This window comes from Pogona vitticeps, chromosome 1 (assembly GCF_051106095.1).
Source record: "Pogona vitticeps strain Pit_001003342236 chromosome 1, PviZW2.1, whole genome shotgun sequence".
Classification (NCBI taxonomy): Eukaryota; Metazoa; Chordata; class Lepidosauria; order Squamata; family Agamidae; genus Pogona; species Pogona vitticeps.
In genome coordinates this window covers 267,845,293-267,858,282 of record NC_135783.1, presented here as the reverse complement: position 1 = coordinate 267,858,282, position 12,990 = coordinate 267,845,293, and the positions used below count along the sequence as shown (strand labels likewise).

At 39.7% G+C, this 12,990-nt stretch overlaps 1 protein-coding gene across 9 annotated transcripts in view; it reads left to right on the top strand.

Annotated features, from left to right (window-relative positions):
• Positions 1-12,990, top strand: part of BTBD10 (BTB domain containing 10) — a 45,876-nt gene that overhangs the window by 10,139 nt on the left and 22,747 nt on the right. For 4 of the 9 annotated variants that reach the window (XM_020797207.2, XM_020797206.3, XM_020797208.3 and 1 more), the window contains exon 2: positions 2,765-2,923. The exons of 4 other annotated variants lie outside the window; for them this stretch is intronic. In XM_020797207.2, coding sequence (XP_020652866.1) covers positions 2,823-2,923 — 101 coding nt within the window. In that variant the 5' untranslated portion in view covers positions 2,765-2,822. Of the gene's footprint in view, positions 1-2,764; positions 2,924-7,379; positions 9,355-12,990 lie in introns of those variants that run through there. One more of the 9 variants, XM_072985778.2, reaches the window with a different exon arrangement.

The following is a 12,990-nucleotide window of genomic DNA, read 5'->3' as shown; positions in this document are numbered from 1 at the left end:
TAAAGTATGATCTTCTGTAAGGCAAGGATACAATTGTGATGGGCCAATGGTGTGTAGTCAGTGCAGTTGTGGTTTCTCTGCTGCATTTCTCAGTGGCTTGGGGGGTGTCTGCAAGTAGAAATGGAGATTGTGTTCTTCCTGGTTCAGCTAGCCAAAGCAGTGTCAAAAATCCTGACCTATATGGTTTTCATTACATAAGTTTTAGGTGCCATGTAATGGGTGCATTAACTTAATATGTAGATAGTTATCTTCTATCGTCAAATGAAAGAAACCCAGCTAGAAAATTGAGTTTGGATGAACATTTAGCAAAATGTTTTTGCTAGGTAGGATAGAGAGGGAACTGTTTTTTTCTGTTAGTGTGGTAAAGAAATAGACTTGTTTTGGCTGTTAAATTAATATGATTAGTATGTCAGGAAAATGCAAAAAAGCCTAAAAAGGACAAAAATGTTGTGGCATCTTAAAGATTAACTGTTGTATTTTAATATAAACTTCCATAAAACTTTGCCCACATCTTCAGACATATGAGGTGGAATACAGAGAATATTAACAGTAAAATATTTATGCTTGGCTCTAAGTGAAAGCAGTGTATGGTTGCATTTCATAACTGCCATGAGTTATGACCTTGTTTTTTTTTTTTTAAGCCCCATTCTGTAAACATTCCAAGACACAAGACAAAGACACAGAAAAAAAGATATTGTGGTACTTTAAAGACCAATTCTAAGCAGTAACATGGTTAAAGGAAATAACAGGGGGATGGTGACAGATTTTACCTTTGAGCCTTGTTCTTCAAAATGAATCTGTTGGTAGTGAAGGAAAACAGCATATTGTTACATTTAGTAATGACTTAAAAAACCTTGACTGATATTCAATCCATTTATATGGGTGTCCATCGTGTGCATCAATTTTATCTCAGCTATTTCATTCTGTACAGTAGGACCCCCTTGTCCATGGGATCAGTATCCCCTGATTCACTTATCCATGGTCTGCAAATATTAAATGTTAAAAGTATTAAAAGAAAAATGCAGAAAAAATGCCTATGTTTTACCAGAGCTGTCTGTTAGAGGAAGCCAGAGAGACTCTGCTATGACAAATAATAATAATAATAATAATAATAATAATAATAATAATAATAATAATAATAATAATAATAATAATAATAATAATAATAATAATAATAATAATAATAATAATAATAATAATAATAATAATAATAATTTATCATTGTAAGTATATACACAGTATACCCATACAACGAAATTCACAGACACCCACGAAGCCTGGGTAAAGTAATATTGAGGATAGGCTGTTACCCAAGCAGCAAATCCCCCCTCTCCACATCACTGAAATAGTCCAATGGAAAGGCAAGAGCCAATACAACTTGTTCCAGCGATGTCGCAAGAGTTGACAGAACAACACGAACTGCCTCCGGGACTCCGGCTCCTGATTTTGCCTCAAGGTTTACTCCTGAAGCCTTTTCCATCAGTGGATATAGCCACAAGGCAGTGGAGGGATGAAGGAAAAGGCTTCCCTACTGTTCATCATTAGCTGAATTTAGGTTCCATCCAGTACTCAGATTCTTTCCCAGTATGCTCATGATGTTGGATTCTGAAAACAAAGAGGGAAAAAAGACTAGTCAATCTCCTCATAAAGTAGCCCCTACCTGCGTCTCCTGCAATCCCATGATACACTGCGCTCCCTGTTGCGCTGATCACGGCTACGGCTGCGCTGTTTCTTGTCACTACTCTGTGAACGACTGTGGCTCCATTTCCTATGACGGTTCCCTTTATCACGTTCCTGTTTGTTTTGCCAGAAATTCCCTCAGCCAGGATTCTGGGAGTTGCAAGCAAGCAATCTAAGTTCACAGATGAGTTTTTCATTAATGCTGTGCAGCTATGACCTTTTGCCTCTGAAAAAGGAGAAAACTAAGAAATGTCCTGTTCTCTGAGCTAAATTTCCATTTCTCAAAGATTTGTAGTGCCTATGTGTTAATTGTATATGAAACAATTTTTGAAGTAGCTATATTTGGGCTTGCTTGTCTTGATAACATTGCAGGTTGATAGATAAGTACAGCATGGTCTTCCCCAACTGTCCATTATATGATGCATGGTTTGGGGTGATGTAAAGCTTATTGCAAAGTGTACATTCCCAGCTCCTTTATTCATTAAGGATGTATCATTTTGAGGTGTCAAAATCTTAGTTTGTAATGTGTGCCCCTAGTTTTCCTTTGATTTCTATAGATATTTGATATTACTGGTATGAGCTGTTGCTCCTGGTCTGTGGTCTGCTAGTTTGAAAGCAAATTGGGTTCTGGGACAAGAATTGGCCACTGAAAAACACTGAAAAAATTAATGGAACAAATGACATAACCTCAAAACCACATTTTATTATCTAACAAAGATTCTTGTAAATCATGTGTTAATCTATATTTTCTTTCTAATACTGTTGATGTATATACAATCAAGAGTTAACAATGTACTAAGAAAAAAGATTCTATTAATGTCATGTTTCACTAGAGAGGATTCTGTTAATGTCCTATGTCATCAGTAATAAATTTGTTTCATTAAAAGTGGCTTCCTGTAACAAGCATGCCTTTAACACCGCAAGGTCCAAGTATTTTCATTTTTTAGAGAAATATATCATAGTGCTAGTTTGCCAGTATTACTTTTGGTTGGGGAGAAGAAATAACGAAAGAGCTCTTCATGTTTTTGCTTTTGTTTTATCCTGCATGACATTTTTAAAGGTCAACACTACTCTCTTAATGTAGGTTATGAGTGCTGGCTGTATGCTTTTCAGAGCAGTAGTGTGAGGAAGCTTGGAGTGGAATGGCAGGACGGCCTCATCCTTATGACAGTAATTCCAGCGATCCAGAGAACTGTGATCGAAAATTGAATATTAGACCCCGTAAACTTTGTAAGCATTCAAGGTAGGTGATGCATACAATATACAGCATCTCAAAACTGTCAATCAAATGCGTTCAGAAAGCAGCTGTTTTGGCTATGTCCTGAAAATGTTTGGCTCTTTCTTAAAGAGGGTCTGTCTTGAAAATGCTTTATGTTCTCCAAGTTAGAGGAAAGACTCATTCTGAGTGAATGTTTTGGTTTTATTTTCTTCACAGGGATTGTTTGGAGTTCATTTGCCATCTGGAGCACTGGTTCTTAACCTTGGGTTACTCAGGAGTTTTGGACTGCAACTCCCAGAAACCTTCACCACCAACTGTGCTCGCTGGGGTTTCTGGGAGCTGCAGTTCAAAAACATCTGAGTAACAAAGGTTAAGAACCACTGATCTGGAGGATATAGTTAACTGACTTTGGATTATATTATATATATAAATAAAAATTCTTTCTTGATTGAAAGAAATACATTTAACAAAACAGATGCTTCACTAGGTATATATTATACACTTAATACAACTCTTTTGTCCAAGTACACTAATAAATATCCTATCTGGATCATTGGCTGTCTGAACAACATATTTAACCACATAACCTTTTTGTGTCATGGCTTGATTGTTTATCAGACTTTGTTTAGATGAAAACACTTGGTGGCAGGACTGGATGCTTTACATTTTATATTGACTGAAATCCTGTTGCTCAGTGTACTCAACTAGAGTGGGCCCATTGAGTCAGTTGAACTTGCAAATCCTCACTGATTCAGTTTCCATGCTTAGTAACAGGATTTCATCCATTGTATTTGTGAACTGTCTTGAACATCTAGGTTCACTGTACTTTAGAATAATTCACTCTTTGCTGCTCAGTTTTACTATATTCATTGCAGAAGTGGAAAAAGAGGTACAGAATGTTACTGATAGTAGGTATCAGTTTAGTGGGAAGTCAGAATAGAATTTATGGTGCTTTGTCTATCTACTGTAAGCAGTGTGACTGTGCTGCCTTAGCATTGAAAGTAAGGTTGTCAGTTTAGTATTATAAACAGTTTGAGTCCAAAATCATTTAGGAATCACTTGGTTTTCCTGAGGCCACTTTGATTAGATACAAGACATGTGCAGTCTTCAGACAGATGAGTAAAAGCAAACGGAATCAGAGATACCTGTACATTTCCAAGGCTACCATGGGGCAAATCGAATAGAACATGGGGTGGAACAGCGCTCCCACGGGTTTCTTGTGTTAAATCTAGCTTTCATGTGGTTACAATGGGGGAAGATAAGGAACAAGATAGGGAGGCGAAGGAGAGTGTGCTTTTCACCTTTAAAATGAACCTTCTTTGTCCTATTGCAAAATCATTTATTAAAGGAGAAAATAGATGGAAGCTAGAAAAGAGTAGGACTCCTTTATTGCCCTTTTAAGAAGGAATCAGAGTGGAAGGTGCTGTTGCCTTTTTAAAGTTCTTTACTTACTCTCTTCCTGATAACTGCTGGAGAAGCTGGGTTCTTTTCCTGGTAGCTGTTAAAAAAAAAAAAGAGCAGATTAAAACAGATTGCTTAGTTTTGTAGCTGCCGCAGCCCTGTTCAGAAACCCTTCTGTTCTTCCTGCATAATTTACTCTGTGACTGTTTTTGTTGTTTGCATTTCCCTTGTTTGCAGGAATGGGATATTCACAGAAAACCAGAAACATAAGACTATTATTATGAATATGGATAAGGATTGGGTTTGAGGGCAAAGGGTGGATGGATGGGCCTCATCGGTATGCACGTTATATAGACACAATGAGTCATGCATGGGCTTCCACACATCTGTAGTAGTGACCGTTAGCTAGAACTTTCTTTTCATCCTCTAGGATTAGAATGACACATAGGCATGTTTTTGGAGTCTGCTCTCCAGTTGGAAAATTTTCTTTCTGGGAAAAAATCAATTGGGGCCTCTGCAAGAGTTACAAATCCTTATTCTTTAAAGTGTACTTGTAAAACATTTTGGTTTGGAACAAATGTTAACCTAAATACTCTTTTAAGCACATTTATCTTTTGAAAAATTTTGCCATTGAAGAAGATTTTGTTGAAAATCTGCTTAGCTCGAATGCTGCATTCCACTTCATTCTTCATCCATGTGAATTTTACTCCTGTTTCCTGGCTTGTCATTATGACTATTTCCTATGCTTTAAAATGACATCTGCAGTGGCACTTACTATGGCTAACATGAATTATAGTCCACAAAGCAGCTCATAACCGTGGCATAAAGCTGACTAGAGAGAGCAACCCATGTCTAGGGCTGGACTGTGATCAGTCATCAGGGAATTTGTATTCTCACTGGAAGCGGTTGCTCTAGCCTTTTTATTCCAGTTGCCATCCCATTTGCCAATTAATAATTTTCATTCATCAAATTTTAATTTGGCCATCAAACTCAATTATTTACCTAATATCCAAGACCAGACTCTATTTGTCAAAACCAAAGTTTGGATAGCTCAGTGGTTTAGGTCTCTGGCTGCAGAGCCTGAGGTTGAGAGTTGGATTCTCCACTGTGCCTCCCTGATAGGGGCTGGACTTGATGATCCATAGGGTCCCTTCCAGCTCTGCTGTTTTAAGATTATTATAATAATATTATTATTATTGCTACGGATGCTGTCAACAGAGTGACCTCTGTGTTAATTAAGTGTAGAGAAGTGGGCTGACCTAGATCAGACCTCTGATGGCTTGACACATAAGATCACTGGCCTTGTCTATGCTAGGTCACATTGAAGATTCTGAAAAGCAACATACTAGGGCATCAAGTCTGCTTGTTAATAAATCTTTTTGTTGTAAAAGATTGAACAGTAAAGAACTATTTGTGGCAAAAATTATTTCATGATTTATTACAAGTTACAAAGACAGTTGAGTTGTATTATACTAATATAGCACTGAATATTAGTTTTTGAGATGTTTCATAAATATTTGGAAGAGTGGAATGTTACTGATTTGCTTGTTGTTTTTTAAAGTATCTGAAAATTCGGTGGTATACAGTATTTCATGAGAAGTTTTTAGCTTCCGCAGTAGAACTTTCTCTTCCTCTCACTTATTGCTTTTTTTTTTTAAGAAAAAAACCTAGTTGGATATTAGAGATTCTGAGGGGGCCAGGACTTTGCATGATAATGGAAAACAGGAGTGAGGATGAAATGATGCTGAAGCTCTTGAGCCTTTTACATGAACCCACCGTCTAATGTTGAGAGTTGGATTAAAAGTGTTTCTCAACAACTGCTCCTCGCAGGATTAGACATACAGGACATTATCACTCATGTTAAAGCTGATTTCAGAGGTCCCACAGACACTGTACTCTGCTTTACAGTCTGTAAGATCCGATCATATCAATGGAGAGCTCTTCCGTCAGTGGATTATATTCTGGAGAATTCTTTTCAGTCTAGAAACTGACACTTACTGCAGTTTGAAGATATTATCACTTTTTTTTCTTTGAAATGTACCTTGTACATTCCTGTCATCTCAGTAGTTTTAATTGCATTGTATGTTGACTAACATACAAATGTGTGCTGCTTATATACTGCCCCATAGTGCTTAAAACAATCTCTGGACGGTTTATAAATTAATTACATAGACTGCATATTCTCCCTCCCCCCCCCCCCCGCTCACGAGCTAGGTAATCATTTTACCGACCTTGGAAGGATGGAAGGCTGAGTCAGTCTTGAGCTGGCTACCTGGGATTGGAACCCCTCCCCCCCCGGGTCATGAGCAGAGTTTTGGCTGCAGTACAACAATTTAACCATTGAATCATGAGGCTTCTGTGATATAATACATCTTGAAGCTGTTTATGATCGTTCCCCCTTAGTTATGCCAGCTTTACAAAAATATAAATTTGCACGTCGGACAAAAAACAAAATGAAAACAGAGAAATAAGAGACAGAAGCATTTTGGTACCTTAAAGACTAAATGCTGTATTTTAATGTAGGCATTTGTGGATCAAGTCCTCAGTGCTGTCAGAGGAAATGATTTGATCCACAAAAGTTTACATTGAAATGTAGCAGTTAGTCTTTAAGTGCTGCAGCATTTTTGTCTCTTGTTTTTTGTTTTTATAATGTTTTTTGTTTGATATGCTTGGCCATACTATCACAGCTCCTTGTCTGAAAACTGAATTTGCACATCAGAGCAAAAGGTAAAGGTAAAGGTTCCCCTTGACAATTTTTGTCCAGTCGTGTCCGACTCTAGGGGGCGGCGCTCTTCAAGCCATAGAGCCAGCGTTTTTTGTCCGAAGACAATCTTTCCGTGGTCACATGGCCAGTATGATTTAGACACGGAACGCTGTTTACCTTCCCACTGAGATGGTACCTATTTATCTACTCGAATTTGCATGCTTTCGAACCGCTAGGTTGGCGGGAGCTGGGACAAGCGACGGGTGCTCATTCCATCGCGTGGATTCGAACTTACGACTGCTGGTCTTCTGACCCTGCAGCACAGGCTTCTGCGGTTTAGCCCACAGCGCCACCACGTCCCTCCACAGCGCCACCACGTCCCTCCACAGCGCCACAAAATAAAAATTTTTAAAAAAGATGCCAGAAACATTGTGGCACCTTTTGTGTAAAATTTCTCACTTACAGAAGTGAGGTTTACTTTTTTCATCACAGTGCATTGCAAAATGTCTGTAATTTTTTATTTTTTTCATGTGAGTAATTTGCTGTTATTTTCTATGTAAATGTTTGCACAGAGGTTCCTTAATCAAACTAAGATATGGAGTCACACTTTTATCAAGTCAGAGCATCAGTATCATTTTTCTAGTATTGTCTATTTAGTATTGCTAACATTGACTAGCAGTAGCTTTCCAGGGCTTTAAGCAGCAGTGTTTCCCAGAGACATTGGGGGATTCCATGAACCAAACGTTTTTTTCCTTGCAAAGTATATATCCATCTTCTTAGTTCTGGCCTCTTTCTTTCTCTTCAAATTATTGTTCTGTGTCCAAAAGTTCTGAGTAAGAGAGGTGGACAATGCTTGTGGAAGCTGTGTGATACAGTTTGTAATTTTTCAGTGAGCCTCTTATATATAAAAAACAAAGTGTGCTACTTATATATCATGCCATTAAAGCAATTTTAAGTACTCTCTGAGTGGTTTACAGTTTTAATTATGCAGGCTACACATTGCCCCTCCCAGCAAGTTGGGTACACAATTTACTACTCTCAGAAGGATGGAGGGCTGAGTGAACGTCAAGCTGGCTACCTGGTTGTGAGCAGAGTTTTGTCTGCAGTAATATATGTAGGTCAGAAACAAGATGGCATGTAAAAAACATGGACTCATGTATCAGTTTTGAGAGAAATATCACGTAGAATGCATGTAGTTGGTAGAGTTATGGAATAGGACTCTGGAAACCAGAATTAAATCCCCACTTAGTCATGGAAATTCACTGGGAGAGTGAAACTGGTAAAGCTAGTCCTTAAATATCTCACTTACCTTGAAAGCCCTATTAGGATCACTATAAGTCAATTCCTATTCGATGCCACGTAACTAACGAGGGTGTATTAATTCTCTGACTGCAGTCTACTTGCTGTAATTAGACCAGAAGCAATGAATGTTGTACTTACTCTGTTTTCATGACTTGTTCCCTCAAATCAGTGACCTAGATCCTGGTTTGTGATAGTATAGCTAAGAAACATTAGCAAATGTGAAAGAAATGCTGTGCTTAGAATACTTACAATGTCTCTTCCTTGTTTTGATCATGTTGTTTCCTAACCTGAGATTATTGTGACTGTCTTTCTTTGCAGCATTTTGATCAGATGTCTATTGGCTTTTTTTGATTATTACTTTTTATTCAAATATTTAAATGTGAACTGCTGCTATCCATAGAGGCCGTGAAATCTCTTATCAATCCCTTTGAGATGTTGTACTACTCTGAATGGCTGTAAAAGCATCCATGAAATATATGTGATAGAAAAGAACCTTTCCCGATATTTTGTTAGTTTATTGAAACCTGACAAGCTGGCAGGACTAGAAATAGCTTCACAGATGGCATTTGGCAGTATACCAAGCAACTCCTGTCTTACACGTTGCTTACACTGTCTATCAAATGTGCCAGCCAATGGCTGCTTAGAGATAAGGAAACAGTAAGCATGAATTCAGCTTACAGGAGGCTGCGAGGTCAGACGTCAGAACTGCACTGTGCACGGCTGAGTCAGTGGCTGCAAGAGAATGAATTGAATTAATATCTAGGGGGCTTGCGTCTCTGAGCACTTAATGGACTGAGTAGCTATAACAGGATTGTTACCCTTGAGGGAAAGAGAAGAGGATGCTGGAAAGTGAGGCAGGTTAATAATGGTGTGGTGTATTGAGAGAAGGGTGGAAATAGCAAATATGCTGAACTTAGCAAGTAATGCCAAAGGATGCTGAGCTGGCTTCCAAACCTGCCACCTGGAAAGGAGCAGATTTCCTTTGTATTTTGGTCTCAATATTATCCCCATGTTTTTGTGTTCCTTCTTTCTTCTACGCTAAAAGCAGGTGCGTAACCATTAATAATCCATTAAGCTGAGCACCAGTATGTGGGGGCTGGAATATGCAGAAGAGATGAACTGTCCTTTGTATAGCCTGCTCTTTCAATGTCTGGTATGACAAAGAGGTGTGTGTGTGCATGCTTGCATGTAGGGATGTGTGTGTATATAATTCTGTACTTGAAGAAAAGGCAGAAATATAAACAGAAATGTTATTGTTGAGTCTTTAAGTTGCATTTCTCTTGATTAATTTAACAAACCTGGAAGTTTTAAATGTAGCTGAATGCAGCTTTTTCAAAGTGCCTGTTTTTGAAATTCGGTTGACTGATAGATTATTTGATCCATGACAGAAAATTCTTTTTTATTGTTTGAAAGATTTGTAGACTAAATTCTTGGAGATGTAGCAACCATAACTTGAAATATGCTCTAATCACTTTGTTAGAAAAATGAAACTGTTTGGGTAATGTTTCTTTGAAAGCATTGACATTTTATTAAAAAGTTGGCTAAAATGTGAGTTTTATCATTGTTCATTCATTACATATATTGACAATGTAAAAATGCATCATGCTGCTTGTATTTCAAATTTTGACTGATGTTGCTTTTCTGCTTTTTTTACTTTCTTGTATATAGTGTATCATTTAGAAAATTATTGCCCTTTATTATTAACTTGAACGTTTTGTTTCACATGTAATAGATAAATGATCCCCCCCATGAAGAGCGCCAGTTAGAGTAGTTGTAAATATTGGGAAATTAAATGCATATTTTATGTATAACATAATTGAATTTTGGGGGGAAGAAGTTTGCATTATTTTGGAACTGAGATTAAACCATGTATGAGCCCACTGCATGGAGGTGTTACACGTGTAGTGGGCTTACATGTAGATTCTGTTCTTTTATTCAACAAGATAGTTGAGTAAAAGTGTGATGGCAACAGTCCATGTTGCTGGCAGCAGATATGAGTAGTTTAGAGAGGCTGTGACATAGAAACAATTTCAGGAAGGCTTTACAGTGGCAGCTTTGCGTGATAACGGCTTAGGGTTTCTTAGACCTAAAGATTTGTGTCCCATATAGACAGATGTACGTGTCTTAGAGCATGTAATGCATAAACAGGGATGTGGGTTTTCCAGGGATAAAATTAAAAAACCCTGCTGTTTCCATATCTTAATTTAGATCTGATATGCCTTAGCAAACTTGATAGTTGAGTAAACAAAGTGAAGGTACGGCATTTTAATTTTATGGGTCGTTTAAATAATTGAAAATGCTTTTTTCCTCCCTAGCTGCCAGACATAACATTGAAATGCTTGATTAGCAAAGAATATATTTGTAGTTTAATTTTTTTTAAAACAAATAAGAGTTTTACATGAAAATTTATTTTTATTGAAATAAGGTATTGAGAGACATAGTAACTCATTAACATGTCCTTTTGTTTAGACTTTGGGAATTTAAGAAAAAAGTGAATGCATTGGGAACTGTTAACATTAATTTTAGTCTGAATAACCTTGTACATAAATATTTTAAGGACAGTCTTGCGTATAGATTTGATTGGTACTGTATTCATTTTGGCTTCTTAATAAGGATTGCCTTTTATTCATTCACATTTAATGAAAAGTGGCTTTCCAAAAATGAGAAGTGCAATGATGGAAGATGACCATCCCATTATTGTGTATATGTAGTAGGTGGTTGTGTCTTGTGCTTAGGACAAACCAATGCACGTAATGCAATACTTCCCCAGGGTATGCACAGTATGTATAATCTGCTCTGTAAAAAATACCAACTCAGCACTCTGAAACTGAACCTGTTCTCAACCTGAGAGATATTAAGAACAAAAGATGACATCTGGTCCTGTGCAAGAGCAGAGGTGTTCCCAAAGGAGGAATTTCTACCATAATTCTCCCCACTGCAGCCCTCTGTGCCTGTTTTATTGGCCACAGAACCTCAAGAAATTAAGCTGAGAAGGAGGAGCAAGCTCTCTTGGAGCTGCCTCTGTTGAATTTTCCCCAATTGTAGTTCTTCCTCATGCTTTACATTTTAGGCCTTTCTTGAGAGACCCATTGTCCACATAAGAGGTTTTAGAAGGGCATTGTAGAAGGTGACAGGCAGTTCTTTCTTACGTGCAACACTGGATAGCACCCAGCGTCTCAGACTAGGACCTCCTTTGGCATATTGTGGTTGCATATGCTCATTCGTTCCTCAAAGCCATGAGCGCTCCTTTAAAGAGAGTACTTGCGCACTCTCTCTGTTCTTCTGTTACTTTGTGACCAAAGTACCATGTATACTAGTTTTTAAAACTTTTTTTCAATTCTCTTCTTCTAACTTTGAAAACGGAAATGATTGTCTGGAATCATTAGAAATGAAGTTGATTTTTTTATTCATCTCCATATGGCTGAAGAGAACTGGACATTCATAGTGCATTGCTGTATAACCTAACATATGGCTGTACTACTACTTGTGTGTTTTCAGTTGACCATGATGGTGACTTTGGAGAAAGATGGAATGCTTGTATTCAGAAGCAATGCTTGTCTGACAAGACAGTGTTGTGATATGCCTCAGAATTCAAATGGGCAAGTGGGAAAAGACAAATGAAAGTGATTCTTTGAAATAATATAGGTATTTGGCAAAGGAAGATACAGTGGTGCCTCGCATAACGATGTTAATTGGTTCCAGAAAAAAAAACGTTATGTGAAAACATCGTTATGTGAAGCACCATTTCCCATAGGAATGCATTGAAAACCGGTTAATCCGTTCCAATTGGAACGGATTATCCGGTTTTCTCTCTCCCCCCGTGGCTTGGATCTGACCCACGGCGGCTACCTCAGCCATGGCTGGACTCCCTAGAGTCCGGCCATGGCTGAGGTAGCCACCGCGGCTCGGATCCAAGCCGTGGGGGGAGGGTGGTGGGATTGGGATGCCTTTCAGGCATCCTGGGCTTGGATCCCACCACCCACCGGTTACCCTTTAAGCGGCGGAGACAGGCTGGGGGGGTGGACCGGGGAGCTTGAAGCCTCTCCGCGCCGCCTACCCCGGCCGTTCCCGGACTTCTGGAAGTCCGGGAACGGCCTGGGTAAGCAGCGCGGGGAGGCTTCAAGCTTCCCGATTCACCCCCCCAGCCTGTCCCCGCCGCTTAAAGCCTCCTTGCGCTGCCTACCCAGCCCGTTCTCGGACACCTAGGTGTCCGAGAACAGCCTGGGTAGGCGGCGCGGGGAGGCTACCGGCATCGGAGACAGGCTGGGGGGTGGACCGGGGAGCTTGAAGCCTCTCAGCGCCGCCTACCCCGGCCGTTCCCGGACTTCCAGAAGTCCGGGAACAGCCTGGGTAAGCAGCGCGGAGAGGCTTCAAGCTCCCCGGTCCACCCCCCAGCCTGTCCCTGCCGCTTAAAGCCTCCTTGCGCCGCCTACCCAGCCCGTTCTCGGACACCTAGGTGTCCGAGAACAGCCTGGGTAGGCGGCGTGGGGAGGCTTCAAGCATCGGAGACAGGCTGGGGGGTGGACCAGGGAGCTTGAAGCCTCTCCGCGCTGCTTACCCAGGCTGTTCCCGGACTTCTGGAAGTCCGGGAACGGCCGGGGTAGGCGGCGCGGAGAGGCTTCAAGCTCCCCGGTCCACCCCCCAGCCTGTCTCCGATGCCGGTAGCCTCCCCGCGCCGCCTACC